Below are 22,622 nucleotides of genomic sequence, written 5' to 3'. Positions count from 1 at the left end.
CAAAAATTAAACAAGGTCTACCCAGTTTGCCAAGTAAACACAATGAGAAATTATTCTGCATTAATTTCAATGTATTTTTAAACAACAAAGAGCAACAAGGGTAATCAAAGGGATAACAACAGAAAAGCAGGATGTCTGAACTGAATTGCACTTATTTCTAACCTAAAGCAATTGCAGGGAAGAGCTTGATCCACAGTCCTGTTTTTTGAATGATGAAATATTACAATTTTTTTTTTGCTTGCTTCTATTCCTAGACACTAGGTTAGACCCTGTACATTTCCTATCTCTTGAAATCCCCTGTTCTTTTGCTCAGAGGTTTCCATTTAGACAAAACTGCAATGACAGATCCCAGTTCATAAGGGACTGCAGCAATCATTTTGCCATCTGCTGAACCACTGATGTCATCATTTGTGTATTCCTTTTATGTATCTAAATGTAAATGTGATTTCTATCTCTGTTCAAAGCTTTGAAAGGGACATTTAATGATACAGCTATAAATAACAGAGGAGGATCTCTATCCGTGGTTTCTCCCTGGCCTTTTTAATGTACAATTCCTTTTCCAGCTGCAGCTGCTTCAGTTTTCCTGAGATTCTGCTGGAGAATCTCCTACAGAAAGGGTTTCTGCTCTAAACCACAATGCTATAAACAGATTGCTGACTAATGTGCCATGATCTTATTGTACATTACAACTACAGCCTCCTTCTAGACAGTACAATCTTGATACACCCTATAATGAAGCCTTTAAGGCTGAAGAAAACAGAAAGTCTACAGAATCTGTAGCAAAGCCACATTTTTTTAGTCTTCTCTGTTTCCTCACCTCTATTTCACCCATGCTGTATTTTGAGTGCTTGCTTTTAAAAGACAACTGCAGTGACTAAAGAAAAAAAAAAGGGGGTAAAAAGGATAGAAAAGCTAGCAAAACAAAGGAAGAAAAAATGTTTAAAATTAATCTTTGTACAGAAAAACATATAAGCCATTCCCCACTTTCTAGGGTGCAATGTGTCTAAATCCCAACTGGAAGCTTGCAGAGGTTTCGACTTATATTTTTTATACCAGCAATAGGGTACAATCTATCTAGCTCAATGTTCATATATTTAATACAAATAATCTGGGAAGTGCTCCCAGATGCAGGCACTGACAACAAGTAAATTTTAATTTATTCAGCTGTGGATGGTCACTTTCCCCTTGCAACATGCAGCTCTCTTCCCAGACTCTAGTAGCATGATGCTCAATGTCCTGCCTCACAATGTATTTTACGCTGGAGAAAAAAAAAATAAAACCAACATGAAAGCTGTAATTTATATTTAAAGCTACATAAAGTAAATTTTGATACCAAGTGAATAAGGAACTCATACAGACACCATATTCTCAGCTATCAAGTCCATACAGAGTGGATGGGTATGAGCAGAAGACAATGCCACTAAGTCATTAGAGAGGACACTAAAGAACCTTTTTTTCTTGTTTAGGTCATCCTAATCCTTTCAGCTGCTAGGAAAGAGAAAATGAAGAATGGACTGGACTGCACCAGACAGTATCTCCAGTTTCTGTGGTGTCTGGCCATCTCAGACACCAAAGGATTCCCTGCCACAGGTTGCCACAAGCTGCGCAAGCCCTGCTGCCCCAGGGTCCCAGAGGGTGAGCTGCAGTGCAGGCACAACAAATATTCCCTGCAACTTCGAGGGGGAAGTCAGAGGTATACACAGGCACTAAATCTTCTTCCAGCCTTCACTTCAAATAACTGAGCACTCCAGATTGACCTCATACTGTGATTTCACTGGGATTACAGGAGCAGCACTGGAAGGATATCCAAAGGAGCAACTGTCCTGGGACAAACCTTAGGAAGCATAAATCTAATAACAGCTCTGTTTATATTTAAGCAAAGCATTTTTGGAGCCTTGTGTTGATTCTTCATACAGGACACATTCCACCTTCTGATGATTCAGCTGTTTTTAACTACAAGTTTCTGAAATTGCCCACCTCATATGGAATAATATTTTAGTAATCCACTGAAAATAGAAAATCTATTGTTAAAATAAATCTATTGTATCTACAGTGCTATTGCAGTGGTACTTTGAGAACAATGTGTCATGAGCCACCTATGGCTGGCTATTTCAAAAGCACATTTCCATATCATTAGTTTTCAGGGCTACTGGTAAAATTTATCACAAAACTTGAAAAACATTAATCTGCATTAAGTCCACTTCACTTTAATAGTAAATTTAAATAATTGTGTTGGACACTTCAGACAAGAAAGCCTGACTGCAACTATTTCAGTTTCAGACAGTCAAGTTAGCAGACTTTGCAACTCAGCAGAATGTTATGTAGCACAACTGGTGCTATTTCAGATGCTATTGTTTCTCAATTCTATCACCTTTTTTCACACTGAAATATTCAGTGAATAGCTTAATCGGCTGCAGTCAGCTCATTTCAATACTATGGAAATGCAGCAAGAATTGAAGCATCATTCTATCCCTGGAAATGAATGGAATGGAGAAAAAACAAAAGTTCATTCCTAGACTATAAATAGTGGTATGTCAAATGTCAGTATCTGGAGAACTGAAACAAATGAAATAATGTGAAGGAATGAAGTAGCATCTGGCCAAAATCAGAAATGAAGATTTAAGTATGAATAATAAAACTGAAAACCAACAAGCACCCAGAAGACCCCTACATCAAGCACTGTAGGTGGCTTACACCCCAGCTCCTCAGGCCAGGATCCCTCCTGACCTCCCCAGGGATGGAGAAGGCTACTCCTGGACCACAGGGTCTCCAGGAAGTTCTTACTTGTGGGTTTATCTAAACCACAGTGCCCACAGTCATTTAGGGCACAGCCTCTCAGGGTGTTTTTAATACTTTAGCACTCTGTGGAAACGTGATGTGCTGTGAGAGTAGGAAGATGCACGGGAGGCCACAAGACATGACAAGCTGGAAGACTGCTCAGGGGTAACAGCAGCCAACAGCTCTGTGGCAGTAACATCTGTGTCACCATGAGGTGGGTCTTGGGGTGCACTGACACCCAAAACTGCACCTGAGCTTTGTTTCAGAGAGAACTGAATGGCAGCATTAAAAACAAGCAAACAAAACGGGGCAAACTGATTTGCAAACTAGGAATTGGGGGTTGGGAGCAGGCTGGGAACACAAGTTATTTGGCTTTCTTCCTATGCCCTATATTCATTTTGTTAAAACAGAACTAAGCTGTAAAAACATCAAGCACCAAATATAATCATTCTAAAGCTATTTGAAGGAGTGAGGACATTCACAGCTATGTATTTCTTGGGTCCTGCACTTGAAGCAAAATTATATGAAGAATTTGTTTTGGCACCAAAGTCAGAGCTCCAGAATAAAAGCTTAAAACCTAAAGATTTGTGGAACAGACCCATTGTCCTTGTTTCATTTTATTATTGTACTACACACTTCACACTGATATCCAAGAAATATCAATCACATTGATACCTGAGGACAAATGTTACACTGCTGAAGAACACTGCTAGAAATGCTCTCCATCAGTAGTTTCAGAATATCAGTAAGCTGTAAAAATGTAACGTAAAAATGCCTATCAAGCTTAGGAATAATTATCGAGACTTGACTTCAAATTCCACCCAGTTTTAAGTCTACCCAGGAGAACAAAGCCTCCAGCTAGTTTTCCTCCTAGCCACTTTCCTTACCATGCCCAGCCTCCAGAAAAACTCAAACTCAGACAGGAATATTTACTGGCTCTTATTTGGTCACTCTAACCATTCATCTCTGTCTGGGAAAAAAGTCCTGACAATAATTAAGTACCGTGATAATAATTATCAAAGAACAAAATAGTGAAAATTTAAAAGCATCTGAGGCATGTCAGCACTGTCATATAAGCTCCTTTGGAAGATAACTCCCACTCCAGAGTGGTATTAAGGAAAGCAGATGAAGACTCATTGATATAAATAGATCAAAGATAAGGTTTATCTTAGTCTCTACAAACTGTCTTTCTTATCAAATCCTTTGCTAAAAATATATATTTTTGAAGGCATATAGTCAAACTAAACGAAAAAATTTTTTCTTGAAATCATGGACTCTGAAGTAAGCTAAAGGGGCTCTGTTTGGTTAGACCTTAATTCCTTCATTTAACCCTGCAACATTACAACATACTTTTCCTTAATAAACAATATGATCTTGTGTTCGTTCAAGGTGGTGGAGCTGTAGTTCCCAAGCAGCTTTACAGGGAAAAGGCTTATTTTTGAAAAACTCTGGCTGTTTTCACATTCACACCTGAAGAAACATGCAGAAGTGTGTATTTGTGCAGAGAATATTTCAAATATGTGCTGACTGAGTATAAAGCAAACTTCTGAAATTCCTCGCGCTGTTTCCCAAAGCCCCACTTCATCTCTGTACAAGCTAGGATTTTTCAGAATATTTTTGTGCACAAGACAGCTTTTCAAAGACCCTGCAACTCTTTTAGCTTGTCTTACAAACATAAATCAAGCCATGCTGGCCAACTCCTTCCGTAACAGGACTGCACCTTTAAATACCACTAATGCCAGATGGTCTCAGCATATAAAGCAGCATGAGACAACATATTAATGCTACTCAAACAAGCAACTTGTGCTAGCAGCAGACCAATGAAATCAGTCTCAGGCTGCTAATCCTATCTGTCTCCATGGCAACATCTATTTCAGACAATTCTTCAATTTTCAAGTCAGATGAGCTTCTTGGCTCCTAAACTTCTCTATTCAGGAGGAGTTCCATTGTCAGGTACTTTTTCATCTTGTACTGGCTACTGTTATAATACAGATTTTATTTTTATCAGCTGCTTCATGGAGCATCAAGGAACAGATGTTCCTCTGTTTCTGTTTATTTATAGGTTTTTCCACTAAAGATTTGTACTGAAAGATTTTCACTGAAGGTTAGCAATTCATTCTGACTATGGATTTGTTCCCTTATCTGCAACACGTGGAAACCTTGCAAATATTGATGTCTCTGTTGTGACTCTTCCTATCAGCACCAGAAGAAAAGGATTTGCTTCCTTCTTTATATTTATCTGCTGTGAAGGCAGATTTTTAAACAAAACAAAAAACTGTGGCTGTGCAGCAGGCAAATAGGGGGAGAAACTCTTGCAATTCCTCACCATATGTCCATTAGCATAGCTAAATCAACACAAATATTGGGGCTACTTGCTACTCGGCAAAATCTGACAGGAAGCAGGTAGGAACTGCCTGTTAAAGGCAGATCAAATGCTGAGCCACATGCTGTCTCTCAAGTACCTCTACACTGGATACACAGCACAGCCACACGCAAACCCAGCGTGGAAGCTGAGAACCTAGGCAAGGAGAGGAGAACCTGAGTCACAGGGAGAGGGTGCTCTTGCCCAAAACCACAAAACATTCCCACCAGAGCCAGGAAAGCAGCCAGCCATCCTTCACCAGAAAGTAGACTTTCCTCTCTGTGAAACAACTTCTTACAATGGCCATGTTTAAAATTTAAGCATATGAAAGCCCAGCTCCCAACCACACAGCTTTTTCCCTCTCCATGTACTGATGTCACCAAAGAAAGGAAGACATTTCATCAAGAGCAGCATAAACTTGGACCACTCACTCCTTAAGTGCAGGCTATTACAAAATTAGAGTCACATTTAGCTTTCTTTTTTTAGAATACACATGCAAGCTGGCTTAAACATTTAGGGTACATTATTATCAGGATTTATAAGTCTCCTGTTTAAATTCAGATTAATATCTCCCACTGACTTCAGATTGATTTGTGGATGCTCAGTAGCTGGGTGGGAGGAAAAATTTCATCACAGTCTAGTCTTACCAGGTGCAGATCTGACATGGAGAGTCAGCTTACCATAGTCACAAGGCTTCCTTTGAAGTACCATTTTTCAGGTGTGTAAAAAGTGTCTATTCATGTCTTAGACTGACCCCAATTTTGCTTATAGTTCTAGAACTGTGCTTGTGTGCAATAAGCCAAAATGCTGCCAAAACCGCAAAATATTTGGTTTAGCACAGGAAAAAAAGTTTCTTCTTGAATGATCAATGTGCAAGGAATGCACCACTCATAACACTGAAGGATAACAATGTGTAACTGAAGGACAGTGAAGCTGAGTTTGAGGGACCCAAAAATAAAATTCAAATGAATGTTTTGCAGCCAAAAATGTCAGGAGACAACCATGTGGTAGTTCACACATGTATTATCCAGATATCTCTAATGTAATGGTAGAGGAAACAGCTATGCAGAAAGTTTTAACCTTTGAAATGTCTCACTGTCCTTCCATTTTCTTTGTATCTTTGAATTCTTAGTTGCATTTCTCATAGCAAAGTACTGGATGATTTCTCTTTTGTTTGGAGAACTCATATGGCAAATGTCTGGGCCATACCTTCTAGACACCTACCAGATCATTAGACTAGCAAGGATGCCAAGAGAACAGTTCAATAAACTTTGGCCAGTCTGATGTCTCCCCTGATCAAACAACTCTTTTCCTTTGGCCTTAAGGCAAGTCCATCCCTAAGCATAAGTACTCAAAATGGCATTCAGGTTGTGTGAAAAATGCTTTTGTGATTCGTGTCAATTGGCAATGCAATCAGCAAATGCTGTGCCAAAAGTGGATACAAAGAATGATTCTGAACTTTCTGACCAAACAGCCAAATAAAGCATCAAACAAAGAAATACAAGTGTAGTAGAGTGAAAGAGATGAGGTTGGAAAAACGACTGATACTTAGGAAAAAATAGAGGAAGTTGAGGTAAAGCTGAGGGATACTGCAACAAAGCAACTACATGCTTATGTATAACAAAAAGCTTGATGCACTTGTACAAGATGTAGCAGAGACCAGTGAAAGGCCTCCCTGCAGACAACCACAAGAATGACAGGAAGCCAACGACCACCTGGAAAGATTATGAAATTGCTGATCCCAGCTTACTGATATTTGCTGATTTGGACTAACCAAGCACACTGGAAAATGCTTTGCAGGCTTACAAACAGTATATATACTCTGGTGAACTTGCAGTGGTGTGTGCCGTGAGCAGAGCGGTGACTCCCCGGCCACCCAGTGCTGCTTGCTTGCTTTCTTTAAAAAGAAGAGATATTTTAATATTTTAAAACGTATAAAAATTAAATTCGATTTGGCTATCGAAATTTTATATCAGGTTGTTCTTGCTTTGGGCAGGTTCTGCAGCCAGAACAGTATCTTTGATCATAAATCAGGCAGCTCACACTCCAAGGCCATGTGCAGCTCCATGCAAAGAACACCTGTCTCCACGGGACTTCATTTGCAAGCAAACAAGGATGTGAGGTTCTGCTCATAATTCAGTATGAACAACTACAGGAAGCAGCTACTAGCTTATACATTATAAATGTCTCTCTTTGGAAATTAATTAAAAACAAATGTTTACTGCCTTTGAACTGCCAGCCACAGGTTTATGATTCAAGATTCTCTCTTACCTGGCCACTGTAGGTACACAGACACATCTCTAACATACGGCTTCATATTGACCCAAACCTCACAGCCCTTGGACAATACCTGCTGCTGTAACACGAAGATGTGACCAATGCCAATTCAGCCAGCACAGCGCTGGCACCCTGCAGGAAACCTCCATTTCAAAGGGAAGGACACCATGGACCAAGACCTCACTTTTAGTTGTGTCCTTTTCCCCAACAGTGTCCCTGAAAGCAGCAAGAGAGGCAACAACTTCATTGCCAGGGGCAGCTACGGCACCCTGGCACGTACAGTCTTTTCTTCACAGTATGGCAGCACTTCTGCTCCAAATCCCAAAACCCCAGCACGTGAAGCTGGGACTAGCTCAATTTCAGCACTGTTGCTCTGCAGAGCTCCTAGCCCACTGCCAGAACACACCAGCTTTCACCCTTATCCTGAGACGATACAAGCTGAGTATGGCAGAAAAAAGAGCTCAATTTCCTGTCCCACAGCAGACCAAACCTGCCTACTCTGCCACCGTTTTACTCAAAAGGACTTCTATTTCCAGCCTTTTTACTACATAGACCCTTGATGTCTTCATTTAGCCCCAGCACACTAGAAAATAATCTTCATGTATAACACCCCATTCCCACTGAATTCACTGAACGCTGGCTTTTGATGTGCACCTCGCTCCAAAATGCTGTTTACACCCTTTACTCTGCTCCTTGTAACCCTAGCAATAATTTCAATTACCTTACCCTGATGCCTTGAGGTACATACCGTGGTTTTCACTTTTTTTGATTCCAAAAAGTTTTAAGAGAATTGAGTTACTAGTCTTCTTCACAGTTTAATTCCAAATCCAATTGGAGGGGAAAAAAAAAAAAAAACACCAAGAAAACAAAACAGCAAGAAGGCTCTGTGGTAATACATGCATGAGACTTTTGTTTAAAAAGAAAATGTAGACCAAAAAATTATGTGACATGATGTTTTGGTTTTGGAGGTTTTTTTTTCTCTTAGGAAGAACATGAATTAAAATAGATATGAGGACTTAGAAAAATAAATTAATGTGCTGAAAAAAGCTCAGACATGGTTCATAAACTGTATGTTTTGCAAAAATAGCGCATAAAGCACAACAAGGCACATTAGATGATGATACATGAAGGCTGGGATTCACCAGATCTTAACCATAAGCTCTTGCACTCGTTTTTAAGTCAGAAGCCTACCCAATGTTAGCTGCTCTTACAGCCAGTGGAGAAAACAGATCCTTTCAGAGGGCACTGCAGCCTAGCCTAGAGGTGTTCCTCCGACCAGGAAAAGGGAGATTACAGCATGAATATGCATGCCCAGTATGTAGGCTTCTAAATCACATGCCATCTTTGAAAACAGAAATTAGATGTAATGAACACAGAATTAATTCCAAACAAGTTTTAGTACTAAATTGTCAGAGGAGTCTAGCAGCAACTCCACTGTCACAACCAAAAATTTGTGTTTATGCTGAAATCAGAAGACCCCTCTTGTGTTTTTCATCCTCCATGTTATTTAAAGACTTGAGATATTGATTACTAAATTACAGAATAATAAACAGCTTCTCCTGAAAAAAAAAAAAATTTAAATATTTTAATAACGAGGTCACTTTTGATAAATCACACAACTCCAACTTACTGGCTTTGACAATACATGTCACAAAATCTTGGGAAATACCAATGCTTTATAGACTCCTCACAAATTGTCTGGAGTTTGCATTATTGCCACCCTAATAAAACATCACTTTAAGACGAGACAACAACAAAACAGGCTCCCCTTCTGTTTTCTTTGGGAACTGATAAGGCATTCTGAAGGTGTGGGAGGTGATGACAACTCTTCTCTTTGGAAGAAATTAAAGTAATCAACTCTTTCAAAAGGAGTGGGATTGTCAAAAGCAGCCCGGGTCAGATCAACAAACCCTGAATAGTCTGCATACTCAGATTCATTTCAAGTCTGAAAAGTAAAACAACTGCCTTGTGTAGAGCCATGTTTATTCTTAACGATTACAGACCTTTTTAACCCGGCTTGTTTGCCATTTGTGTCATTCCAGTAAATAAAAGATAAACAGCTGAGATGCTGTAGCTGGGATGCACTGTGCTTCCGCAGGTAGCACACAGCCTCTATTAACCCTTTCTTAAATGTTCTAACAAAAAGGGATGTCTTTAAATACCGGTCAGTGAAGTGATTTGGAGTGAGGAGAGCATTGTATCTGTCGGGAACACTGCAGACTGCCTAGCACAGCTGCCTAACCACACTTACTGGGAATTTCCATTGACTTCAATGGGAACGTGAATGGCATTAACAACGAGCTGCGAATGAGATCTGTAAATGTGTCTGCCTCTCCTTGATTTGCACCAGTGAGACGTTTCTTGCTTTGTATTCTACACCTCCATTTTTAGCTGAACATGAGAACTGAGATAGGATGAAATCGGAACTATTAAGCAAATATTATTTAAGAAAGATAAAATTAAGGAAGAAGAATCTGAAAGTCTAAAAAATTCACTCAGCACGCACATGCAGCCATCTTCATGCTGCTCTACAGCCCTCCCGAGACCTGCACAACCCGCACAGTCTGTGAAGGACACTGAACATCCCACTCTGAATGCAGGCAGCATTAAAATCATCCTGCCAGAAACTGCCCCAGGCCAAATCCTAGCTGGGTGACTTCAGAGGGATACCCTAACCGGCACAAAAACCCATGAGGGATTTTGCTGGAAAGGTAATTACAGCTTCTCAGCCTTCCGTAGAATGCAGGAGGTACAGCCCGCCCCAGATCTGCGCTCCCAGCAGGCGAGCCGGCAGCATATCCCTGACAGTTTGTGATGAGAAAGCCAGAACGTCCTCACCAACTCTGAAAGAAAATCTGTTCCCTGAGGCACAAAGGAAAGAAAAATTCCAACTGCAGAATGAGGAATAAGCTCAACCATGTTTTACTCTGCATTTTCTATCCACCCCTATGGAGACACCAGCAGCTGCCCTGCTCCTGCTCGCCTGGTGCTGCAGGCGCCCAGGCAGCAGCTCACCTTTAAAGAGGATTGCAAACCTAAGCAGGAGAGCAGCTAAAGCACAGCTGACAGAAAGGGTGAAAGCACGACAGGGTCAGCACAGCACCTCCTGTGTTCCTGATACAAAGTGCTCTGCTGACACCGACCTATTTACAGCCCCTACCTTTGTGCAGTGCAGCTGGGTGAGCATGAACGAAGTGCACACACATCCACCAGCGACCAGCTCTGTACCCTTCAACGTCTCCCTTTAAAAAGGGAACACTACATGAGTGGCCCTTGATATAAACTGGTGTTTGCTTAAACCTCGAGCACACAAACTGGGCTTGCTCTCTAATATCTAGATTTAATAACAAGCTCTTGCCATGTGCAATTTGTATTAATGCTTTTCACACATGGGAAAGATCAACAGGTCCAATCAAAGAGCTCATAAGATTTTTACGTGCAGATTTGGGGCACAAGGAAAACAAAGATTCAGAAAATCAAGTGCAATTAACTGCAGATAATGAGGTTAGAACAACTGTGTCTGATGGCATCTCCATAACCAAGAGAGGAGCTGTGTGCTTTCTGACATCACCAGGGACACAACACTGCCACCAAGCCCAGCACCGCACCCACTCCTCTGAAGCAGGGCAGCCCGTAACACCCACAGGTGACATCCAGTGTCACTCCCCACTCTGGCTGCCACCTACAGTGGCACAGCTGATTCCTGCCCATGCTGGCCTGAAACCTCAGCAGTCTCCTACACGTTTGCTTGTTCTTCTTCCTGCTGTCTTTTGAAAAAGAGCAGCACCTGCTCATGGTTCTCTTAAACGGCTGCAGACTCATTTAGATTACAATAAATCAAGAAATATTTTAAAATGGGTTTTGTGCAACAGTGACAAAGGCATTACGAGAAACAATTTTTCTCCCTGTAAATTCATCAGCTTTACTTATGGCACCTTCTTACCACTGAAAGTACCAGTCTGCATGGCTGGTGCCACAGCTGAATACAGGAGCACTTCATTGACAGAATAAAAACCTGTTTGTATTAGCAGACAGATCTTGGATTTATCCATTCACCAATACAGAGCCATGATTTTCACTTCTCTCTTAGTCACCCTCTAATTATTTTTTTGCAGGAGGAAATGGTTCCAGTACTGCATGGCTGGGGTGTTAGGAAACTGAGAGCCTCACATCTGGGGGCTTTGGAGGGGCTAGTTCAGGAGCTGCAATTTGGGAAGCCTAGAAGCTTATTTAGGCTCAGCGCCAGCAGTGACCAACCCAGCTCATTTCCTCACCCTGCCAAGTGGAGTCTTTGATAAAGTGATGGGTCCAAGAATTATTGTAGCTGAGTTGCACCTCATAAAATTGACTGAAGTCACACCCACAGGGCCCTGTGAATGTTCCAAGTCACAGCTGCACCGCTCAATTCACACACGGTGTGCTCCTGCCTCACCACTTCACGATGCCCTGTTGTTTGAAACTAAAAACAATGTCATTCTCTAGAAAATCAGTTGTCTCACTCTACTACAAATTAGTAGTAGTTTCCTTCCATTTGAAATATTTTTAAAGATGCTTGTGGGGAAAAGGATGAACGATAAAATCATTAACATTCTGTTCAATAGAACATCAGACATCCAGAGCAAGAGCCTATTTCCTCTCTCAGGAGTAGTCGGTATTCTCCTGCATGTGAACTAAGGCAAAGTATTGTCCCAGAAAAAACCAAAAATAAATCTGTGCTTTGCCATCAAATGTCCTGTTTTCCCCTGGTCCACCATCAACTTCCCACTTCCCAACTTCTTTCTTCTCATTTTGTCTGACCTTGCGGTCCACAGGCTTCTGTCAACTTTGTCAATTTTGGGTGGGCACAGGGACGAAACTATATTTTCTCATGCAATCAAAGCTACTCCAAAATATTTGGATTGCTTCCAGTCTACGTTCATGCAACACCTGCTACACTGACAGTCTCATTCAAGTCTTCTCTGCCTTCACTGCCTTGCCCTCAGCAACTCAAAGTGATGTTTTCTGCCTTGGTATAAAACTTGATGAAGTTCAAATATCTTCATCTCTGGGTTGTGTTTTTGCTTATTCAAGGGCTTCTTTTCCATTAGTGATTGCAGGCTCCAATCTCCCATATAAATGCAGTATCACCCTAAAGAAATTGTTGCCACAAGAAAAGCCCAAACAAACATTAAAAAAAAAAAAGAAAAGAAAACAAAAAAAAAAACCCCAAAAAAAACAACAACATCACAAAATGCACAAAATTACAAATATTAGTCCAAACACTGTTTGGCACGAAGCACAGTTGAAGCCCAGCTAGTGTGGTGTTCAAGTTTGCAGAAAGGCAGCACATTCTCTCAGTGTTTAATGTAGCATCAGAAGCTTCAGACAGTCTCACGCTTCTGGCATTTATCGTGTCCTCGGGAAGAGCTCAGTGCAGGCTCAGCTCGCGGTGCGCAGGTGACTAATTCGGGTTTCCAACATTCGCAAAGACAAGTGGTATGACTGTGCAAGAAACCAGACTGGCTCTTATGAAGTCATTCTGACTTCCAATGCAGTATCAGGACTTTAAAAAAATCCTCCTAATGAATATTTACCCCAGGAAAAAACGAGGCCATTAGGATTTGTTCCAGTTTCTTCATTCACTGAGGATTTTTTCCAGTTGCCTTGGAGGTCTAAAGCACATTTCTAAGTTTTCCTATTTCTCTCAAGCAATTTTTTTCAAATATTGCACATATATTACAAATTAATTTTCAAAAACAGCTGATACTCAAAAATTGAACTTGATTTATTTTATGCGCTTGCATACAATCAAATGCGTTCAAACAAGGCTACACAGCCATGCCATACATGTGATTATGCAATGGTTGCATGTATATGCAGTATTTGATTTGCTCAGTACAAAGCCTCTTTACTCAGTACAAAGAGTCTTTACTGATGCTCTGCTGACACTTTCCTGATCTATTTTGTCATCAACTTGCTCACTAAGTGAACACAAACATTTTTTTGTTTCACAGCTGTTCACTAGATGATTCAGGTATCATCCCTGTGTACTCATCAGCCTTCTAGAAGCATGAGCTCTCTATAGACTATAAATCTGTGAACCACAGCATATATTTTGTTCATACTTCCCTATATTTAAAAAATAATTCCTGTGACGCTCAGGATGTCCTGCAGGAACTGATTATGTTCAGAACTTACAACTTTTTGGCTGTCTGGGAAAAATGAAAAGTAACTATATGTATGTATATGTGTGTCTTTGATTACATAATTTTTTAATAAAAATAGATGATGATAAATCACATTCTGATGCTGCAAGCTTTACCACACAAAATATCCTTACTCTGGTTGTTGCCCTGGGAATCAAGCACAGATGGTAAAAGAGAGCAGGGTTCCCCCTTCAGGTATGAGCAGAATCAGTCTCACATTTCCTGCCAAGGCTGGTACAAGGCTCCACTTCTTTTACTGCACAGCTCAAAAAAGCTCCCATAGAAAAATAAACAGTGCTGCCTTTTACTACACAGTAGAAGAAAGGGCACATTTTTAAGAAGAAAACACCTCTAATGCAACCATTGGCACAATATATAGGTGCTTAGGCTCTGTAATAAAGAAGCAGGGGTGGTATCAATGTTTTTACGATTCTAAGGAGTGCAAGGGAAACTATGCATGAGGTCTGTCTTGGTGCCCTTCCCAAAAAGATCCCAAGTATTTTTCATGCACCACTGCAGAGAGGAGTAGCACTCCACTTTTTGAGAAATGTTCAGAACCTGACAGAATGAAAGTGAGGATTGAAATAAAACAATGAATTTGCTGTGGTTCAAACCCTGGTTAATCCCCTTCAAAAACCAGCATTTTCAGCATCCACCACTAAAGATTGCCAGGCCTCATCACATTCCCTGACACGTGATTTGGACATTGCAACATGTGGCATTTTTGTCTATAGGGCTCCCTTAGTAAGGTGCCGAGCAGGTTCCAGGACATGTTTGACACTGCCTATAGCTTGTATGTGAATGCAATCCATAGGAAATTTTCTTCTTTGCAGTTTTTTATTAATATACTGTGGATTCCCTTTAGCTTGGGCTCAATGACAAGCCTTTTCTCACATCACTGACACCAAGAGAAGTGTGTCTCCGGGAAGAGGCATAGCCCCATCTGAGACTGCACAGTGTGCTGCTCTTTTTGTCCCTTTCAGCTGGCCTGACACAACAGTCACATAAATGAGCTATAGCTGCTATTCCCTGGCAGCAATGCAAAATCCCAGAATTACTGTTAGCACTCTAGTGTACAAATTACACAGCGGCAATAGACTCATTCTTAGCTTCAGGATCCTTACCCCTCTTATCAGATGGTAACACACCACAAGGAAATTTTTCAAATTTCACTGCATTCCCCATATTTTTCATTCCAAGACATTGCTTTGCTACCCTGGCTTCCTCTTGCATCCCCCTTATGTCCAATATCCTATAACCTCTAAGTTCTATCTGTAGCCCCAACATTAAGTCTCTTGAGGACACAAAGCAAGGTTATATTCAGGCCATAAAGCAGAATATTAAGCACTAATTGTATTGGCCAAATCGCCGGAGAGACACAGAAGCCACACCTCCACCTAAAAGTCACGGACTTCCAGACCTGTGCTGTAACCCAGAGAGGGAAATGTGAGGACATGACTGCAGAAGGCTGATGGCTGGGCCAAAGGTACCGAGCAGCCCTCACGGATGAGCCCTTTCACAGACGGACATCAGCGACACTATCGATTCTAAAAGCGAAAACAATGAAACTGACACCATCGTAGGTGGAATACAAGCGCACGGCATCAATCACATTCCCTTTGATAAAGGTGTCCCAAACTCTTAAGTACGCCCAACCACGCATCCCGAGGCACCGGTGCCGGCGCCCGCAGCGCGCCGCGGTGGGTGACACATCCCCGGGGACAGCCTGGCCGCCACACGCCGCTCCCGCGGGGCGCTCCTGCCTCACGCCGCTCCCCGGGCGCTGCGGTTCCTGCGGGGAAGGGCGGCCAGCGCCTGCCCTGCCGGCGAACCCGGCATGTTACGGGGAATCCAGGCGTTCCTTGCTGCAACGGGCGCGAAAGCAGCGGCACAAAGCAGCGGTCGCTGGCAGCCGGTGCCGGTGCCGGCGCCGCAGCGAGCGCTCCAGGGACAGCGGCCGCGCCCGCCGCCGTTACCGGGCGCACAGGTGCGGGCAGCGCGGGCCGCGCCCCCCCTTACCGGGCTCGTGCTCGCCGGGCCGGTCCGAGATCTCGATGACCAGGAGCTCCCGGCCCTCGGCGCTGCGCCCCACCGTGTAGATCCTGCTGATGGCGGGGCACTGCAGCCACACGGCCACCAGCGCCTCCCGCAGCTCGGCGTAGCGGTGGTACTCGAAGGAGATGCCCTCCTCGGCGCTCAGCCGCCGCCGCCGGCTGGCGGCCGCCGCCGCCGGCTCTGCCGCGGCCCGGCAGGCAGCGAGCACCGCGCACAGCGCCAGCAGCAGCACCCGCACCCGCGCCGCCATCCCGCCCGCCTGCTGCTCCGCCAGCGCCGGCGGCACCCAGCGAGGAAGGGAGGGAAGCGGGGAGCGGGAGGGAGCGGGAGGGAGCCGGGGGGCGGCGGGCGGGGCGGGGCGGGACCGGGCGCTCCGCCCCGATCCGCCCCGATCCGCGTCCCGAGCGCTCCCGCGGAGGGCGGGCACCGCACGATGCAGGCGAAAGCCGCTCAAGCTGTTGTCATCTACCAGCTGCGATAAACACGCTGCGAGAAGCCGGGTGCGCGTTTTCCGCACCGCCTCATCAGTTTATGCGGTCCCAGCGGGTTCACCCACTGCCACAAGCGTGAAGTAACAGAGCGCTCCATGAATGATTCAGTGCTATTGCAGGGCAGCACGGATGCGTTTGACTGACAGGGAAAACTGTAAACCGTCATCTGCAGGGTCGCTTTGATCCCCATTTATAAGGCGTCTTTGCTGCATTACAGAAAGGAGAGAATAAAGCTAGACTTATTTTCTGATACCGACAGTACTTAGAGAGCACGCTCCAGCCTGTTCAAAGCAAATGCTCGTGTGAAGAACCACTAACCATGTATTAATAAATCCGTTTCTTTTAGACCGCAGATACTACAGGTCTTCTGAAGCCTTGTTCTTTTCAATTTCATAGGCACAGCTGTTTAGATTATGTTGAAACAGCCTGCAAAGGACGAGTTCTGAAAGCAAAAGGCTAAATGCTAAAGAGCAACTTCCATATCAGGTTGTTGATTTGGGCTTTTTTGCTTGCTTAATTTTTTTTTTTAAGGACACAAAGACTTGCCAGAAAATTTTGAGGTTCAAAATTTTGAAAATTACACATCCAATTCATCCTTCTACAAACACAATTTTGTCCTGAATAATTTAACGCATGCTTATTCTGATTTTAAAGGGTGACCCTGAATACTGAATCAATTTTCAGGAAGATTGTTTTTAAAGATCTTTGGTGATATTATTAATATTTTCCTAAATTGTGGGTGTCTACTTCAAATAAGGTGATAATGGACACAATCTCTTCTAGGAGAATGTTTTCACTGACCTTTGGTGATATACCAGCTCAGAAAGTGATTCAGCATCTGAAACAGACCTGAATGTAAAACTACTACGCATAAATACTTGAATATCTGTCTCTATTTACCTATACTTCCTACCTTCCAGAGCCCTAAATCTCAGTGCTGAATTATTTGATGTGTTTCTTCATAGCAAGAACCAAAGTTCAGTCCTTCCAGTTCTCACCGTCTTTCAAAGCCAACTGGGTTCAGAAGCTGCCCTGTCCACTTTAATTCCAGGCAGCCACAAGCAAAGTCACCATCAGAGCACTTTTTGAAGCCTTCAACTCTTCATTCTTACTGCTAGAAAACTTTTGGAGATGCCTGTCATAGCATGTTCCATTAGCTCTGAGGTTATCACAACACTAATTTGCGCTAAGTGTTTCACAAGACCTGGACGTGAAGAGACTCCTTGATATGGTCTTTTCTCTGACCAAAGATCACTGTTTGAATTTAGGATCACAAAAGGGCTCTCTCTCTGACTTCTCCCCTTCCTAACAGCATTAACTGGATTACATTAAAAAAAATTTGTTTATGACATCACATTGCTTTAGAACCACGTGCAACATGTGCAGCCCTCTCAGGGCTCCAAACAGGAACTGCAAGTAATGGTAGCTGAGCTAACATTCAAAAGATTCACCTTCTTCAGCAGCATTGGCTACACTCATCACAGGCTAAATATTCCTTGTTTTCTGCATCAGTTTTCGTTGCACTCAATATACAAAGTAAACAAATCTGCTGATGCTGGTTATGTTATCATTTTCTGGGAGAACTTTCTGATTCAAAAAGCCTCCCTTTTGTTTTTGTAGCAACTCTCATTGGCTTCTCTTCTAATTTAATTGACCAAAGTACATCACTAAAAGATACAAGTAGGCTGGGAAATCATCTGTTTATTTTCATCTCCTCAAGCAATGAATTATTATTCAACTACATAAAAGTAGTCTCACATCTATATCTGAATGGATTTACTTCTGTTTTCATATTTATTCACCCCCACTCTTAAAAAACTTAAGACAATATGTACTTATAAAAACACATATCTTTTGTAAAGCAGGGTGTTTTATACACTATCAAATATATAGTTTATATACTATCAAATATTTGAGCTCACATATACTAATTTATTTTTAATAAGGGATTAAAAAACAATGTTTAAACTCTCAGACAACATAGTAGCATATGCAGAACTGAGTAGGAGGAATACATTGATGTCTTCCTTTGTATCTAATCCTTCCTCCTATTTTCCATAGTTCAGGGATGATTATCTTCAAAGGACAAATTTCTTTGTAATATGTAAAAAGTTTTGGCACTTGCCTCAGTCTCAGAGGAATGCTCCAACCCCAAGGGCATTCCCAGCCTGTAAGCATAACCAGGCACCTGGGCATGGCCTTATAAGCTGATAGTAACGAGAGCAGTGAGTAGAGCACGTGCTCCAGGAAACCTACTGATCAACAGATTTTAAATTTGTTTTACCTGTCTTTTATATCTGAACACAATGCAGCAAATAGTAAGTTATATTTTGTCAACAGACACAGCCTAAATAACTTGGTAATTACAAAAAGAAATTCATTAGCATTTCCAAAAGTACTTATTTATAGACAAATCTACATGTACAAAAACCATACATATAACACTCATATATTTACAGATTACTTCATTCCTTTGGCCAAATAGAATTTGCTGAATCACATTTTCCAATACTTTTGACTTGCCTGAATCTGTCTTTATCAGCAAATCATTATTCACCAGGAAGCATATATTTTCCAAAATAAACTCACTCACAGAATTTTACTAACAAGACTTACAAGTCTTTGAATATTTTTTTTATTTGTGTGACAAGACAAAAAGGCTAAGACAACTATTTTCTTTTATTATTCAGAAAGATAACCCTAAATCCATGTCCATTGCAAACAACTGAAGTACATATGGAACATCAGAAATCCTAAAAACGCTCTGTGATTGAGAGTAGATAGTTACATTAATAACAAACTACTGCTAATACATACACCATGGAAACACTGAACCTCTCTGGTTTGTAACTGGAAAGAAGTTTTAATGCTAGAAATAAAACTACCCCATCAATTTGAAAGAGAGAACAGTTGATCTCAGCACTGACAAACCAGGCAAGGAGATAGAGATAACTGTAACTGAAAGAAAATTTTATAAAACTTACCAGAGTGCTGATTGTATTCCCATACACTACACCTGACAGCTGTGGTCACTTGAAGCTGTCTTCAAGACAGAAGCATCTATTTCCAACCTTCAGTATGTCTTGCATGACTCAGTGGCTCTATTTCTTGGATAGACTTGCAAAACAAGGCTGAGATATAGGAAACTGAGGCTTTTCCAGTACCTTGCGAAGGTGATTAATGTAAGGCAGGGCAAAAGAAATACCAGCACCAACCAAAAACTTAATAATAAAAATACAGACAAGTCACTTATGCAGGAGGTTGCAGAAAAGGAGAGGGGAAAAAAGCCACCTACCTTCCAAATTTTTTACTGCAAGAGCAAATATTTTATTGCCTCTAGCTGTTAGATGACTCACACATGTTACTGAAGCCCAACCCTATCAGGTATTTAGAACTGTTCTCTTGCTGGGTGGTGACCATCCTATACGTGTAACAGTTCTGCATCGATACTCTATAGACTGCAGCTTCAATTTCATACCAAATGTATTCGACATTTACACCTACACAAACAGCAGTGAGTTACTGCTGCCTCTTCTTCAAGTTTGCAGGAGTAATAACTGCTCCTGGGCTGATGCTACGTCCTGGATGTTGGAGTGGAATGCTGTTTCTGAGAGATGCTACAGCCTGGCTATGGTGCCAAGTACTCACACAGAGAAACTGCCATGCAGGATCATTGTGAGGGTTCGAAAAACTGGCTGATAGGGCTTTTTAAAAGTGGTGAATCATGATCTTAGAGGAGCATTCTTCTAGTCTTCCCCAGGGACTGGTATTTCTAGTCCAAGGGTTAATTTATTCAGTGATTACATAAATGTGAATCATAACTGATTAAAATGTGTGGATGACAAAGAATGGTGAATAATAAGAATATAGCAGCTCTGGAATGTGATTTACTTGGTAAGTCAAGCACATTTAAATATTTCAGAGCAGCAAATTGTGAATTACACTTAAGAGCAAGAAATGTAAAACACAGATGACAGTCTGGCAAGCAGCATTGCCAGAAGCATCGAGAGATCACTGAAGATGGGTAATGACTGCATTTTCCAGTGCAATGCTTAGACAGAAGGATAATGGTTAAGTGGGAGTATGTGATTATATCACAAGGTGGTCTTAGAGAGAACAATGTGGACACACAGTTCTGATATCTACAGGCGAAACACGACTGGAAATTCAGAGACAAGCCACAGAAGTGATCTGAGAAACAGAGGGAATGCCTTACCCTAGAGGATGATACCATCTGGTGAGCAGGTGAAAAATAAATTGAAAAGTAGTGTTTACTACTTTCCCAGAAAATTATAGCAAGAACTAATGACACAAAGTTGCCTTCTCCCTGGTCCTGCCAGTTGCAGGTTTCAATGAAGGAGATGTGCCAGAGGGGTGCAGCTGCCAGAGCAGAAGAGGCAGCCATAACTGGGGCAGAAATTTGGAGGCAATTAACCAGACACTGTGGTTAACAAAAACTACCAATAGCCATAATGAAAGTTTCAATAACGTAATTTTCCAACAAAAATGAACATTAAAATCTAGAAACGTATCACAGTTTAAAAAAATTATCATAAAACATGCAACATAACTTTGTGAGGAAAATAAATGAAGTCATATAATCTTATAATCATAATATCAATCAATATTAATATTTTCTGGCATACTATGGTAGTGTAAAATAAACCACCTTATTTTGTATTTCATATCAGCTGCCAAAAGCAGTTGATTATTTTGCAATCCTAATCATTACAGTTTATAATACTTTTCCAGTTTTCATGGGGTTTTTTGGCATTAACTCCAAGAAATTAATTCATGGTTTACATAGGACTTAATTATTGTCATATCCTAAAGGCGCAGTACAAACTGTTATTTCCCACAGATGAGCTTTAATTAAACTAAATCAGACTTTCAGGAAAAGATAATGTAGTGGAAAGTGTTCCTCTCTCACTGATTCCCCTGTCCCACCATATTTAAGAGTTAAACCTGTCTCCTTGTTGAAGAAGATAAAGGACAACTGATTGTGTAAGGTTTTGTTGTGCATGGTGAAGACCCAAAACTGTTAACCCATATGTTTATCATTTTTTACTGTTGCACAAAAACCTCTTTGTTTTCAGATCTGCACGTACTCTATAGTCTCTCTCACAAAATATTGAGGGGAAAAATCAGTAGTCTTATTTGACAAAGGCCTAAAATCTAAAAAATCTAATTTCTTAACACAATTCTTCATTTGCATAAAAGACACAAAGTAATGAGGCAGGTCATTCACTCGCCAGCATCACATTCACCAATAAATACAGGCTCCTACATTTGAAAAAGCAGTGGGGTGGTGGTAAAATGCAGGTCCATCTGAGTCCTGAAGAAAACAAGCCTGTGGTTTTCAAATGCAAGCTCCTGTGTTGAGAGGTCCAGCATACACATTTTTGTTTCACAAAAAATACATTCATAAAGCACAGCTTGCGTATGTCTCTAGGGATTTGTTAAAGAAAGAAGATCAAAAGCAGTGATGTGATCACACTGTACACTAAAGATGTACATAAAATAACCCAAAAAACTAAAATAGCAGTGGGTGTCAGAAAAACATGGATTCAACAATTTTAAAAGGTCCAGAAAAACGCCATGCACAATTCCCTAGATGATGGTGTGTTTAAACTGCATTCTTTATTTTTAAATCTCTTGAAGAATGGAATATACATTACAACTTTGTAAGTCAATCCCATCATGTTTTTAGCACTCTGCTTCATCTTTCCAATAGCTGAGGAGACACAAAGCTTGTACAAATACCTTTACTGGATTGTTTAAGCAAGTGGCTCCCAGTCGTGCATAATTTTGCAGCAGTGGGAGCGGAGGCATAAGGCAGCAGGGTGAGAACAAATGAGTAGAACGATGTTCACAGGGAAAAGCTGAAGCTCTGAAAGCTCCTTCTGTTTTTAGGCTAATGCTTCAGTCAAATAAAGCAAAGTACAGCTGCAGCTGCAGGATGGGAGTGGAAGTTGACAAAGCAGAGGATAATGGCCATCTTTGAAATCTGATTAAAGAGGCTGCTTCCACCATGGAGAGTTCAGGCAGGCAGTGCAGATGGAGTCAGCAAGGCTTAAGTACCAGTCCCTGCTAAAAACTGAACAAGACAGGGATTTCAGCTTCTGTTCACCTGCCATAATCAAATATATTGTTTTTACTTCTTTTTAGAGGGAAGAGGAAAAATACTGAATTTCAACAGGGATACAGATAAAGAAGTAAAATCTCCTACAAAACACATACAGAAAAGGAATGTGAACTACTTCCACACCTCAAGTAATATTTGAGTCATTCTGCATGTCATTAACACCTTACTTTTTGTTAGAAGCCTGATCTCATCTGCACTTTCACTGGATTGTCTGTTTTGACAGTTATACCAGATTGCATGTGAAGCAGCACTAAAATTCAGGTGTGTTCTTGAGTAAGCAAAACACCGTAAAGTCGTGTAAGGGACTTGTCGAGCAGTCGAAGTGGCAT

General features: G+C 41.5%; 1 protein-coding gene across 1 annotated transcript in view; it reads right to left on the bottom strand.

Annotated features, from left to right (window-relative positions):
* Positions 1-15,988, bottom strand: part of CPE (carboxypeptidase E) — a 56,654-nt gene extending 40,666 nt beyond the window's left edge. The window contains exon 1 of the mRNA XM_041479920.1: positions 15,622-15,988. Within this exon, the coding sequence (XP_041335854.1) occupies positions 15,622-15,907 (286 nt within the window). The 5' untranslated portion in view covers positions 15,908-15,988. The remainder of the gene's footprint in view (positions 1-15,621) is intronic.
* Between the last annotated feature and the right edge of the window lie 6,634 nt (positions 15,989-22,622).

Source organism: Pyrgilauda ruficollis, unplaced genomic scaffold (genome assembly GCF_017590135.1).
Source record: "Pyrgilauda ruficollis isolate IOZ18807 unplaced genomic scaffold, ASM1759013v1 scaffold5, whole genome shotgun sequence".
Classification (NCBI taxonomy): Eukaryota; Metazoa; Chordata; class Aves; order Passeriformes; family Passeridae; genus Pyrgilauda; species Pyrgilauda ruficollis.
Note: the sequence above shows the minus strand (reverse complement) of the source record. Positions and strands in the feature narration are given on the sequence as shown.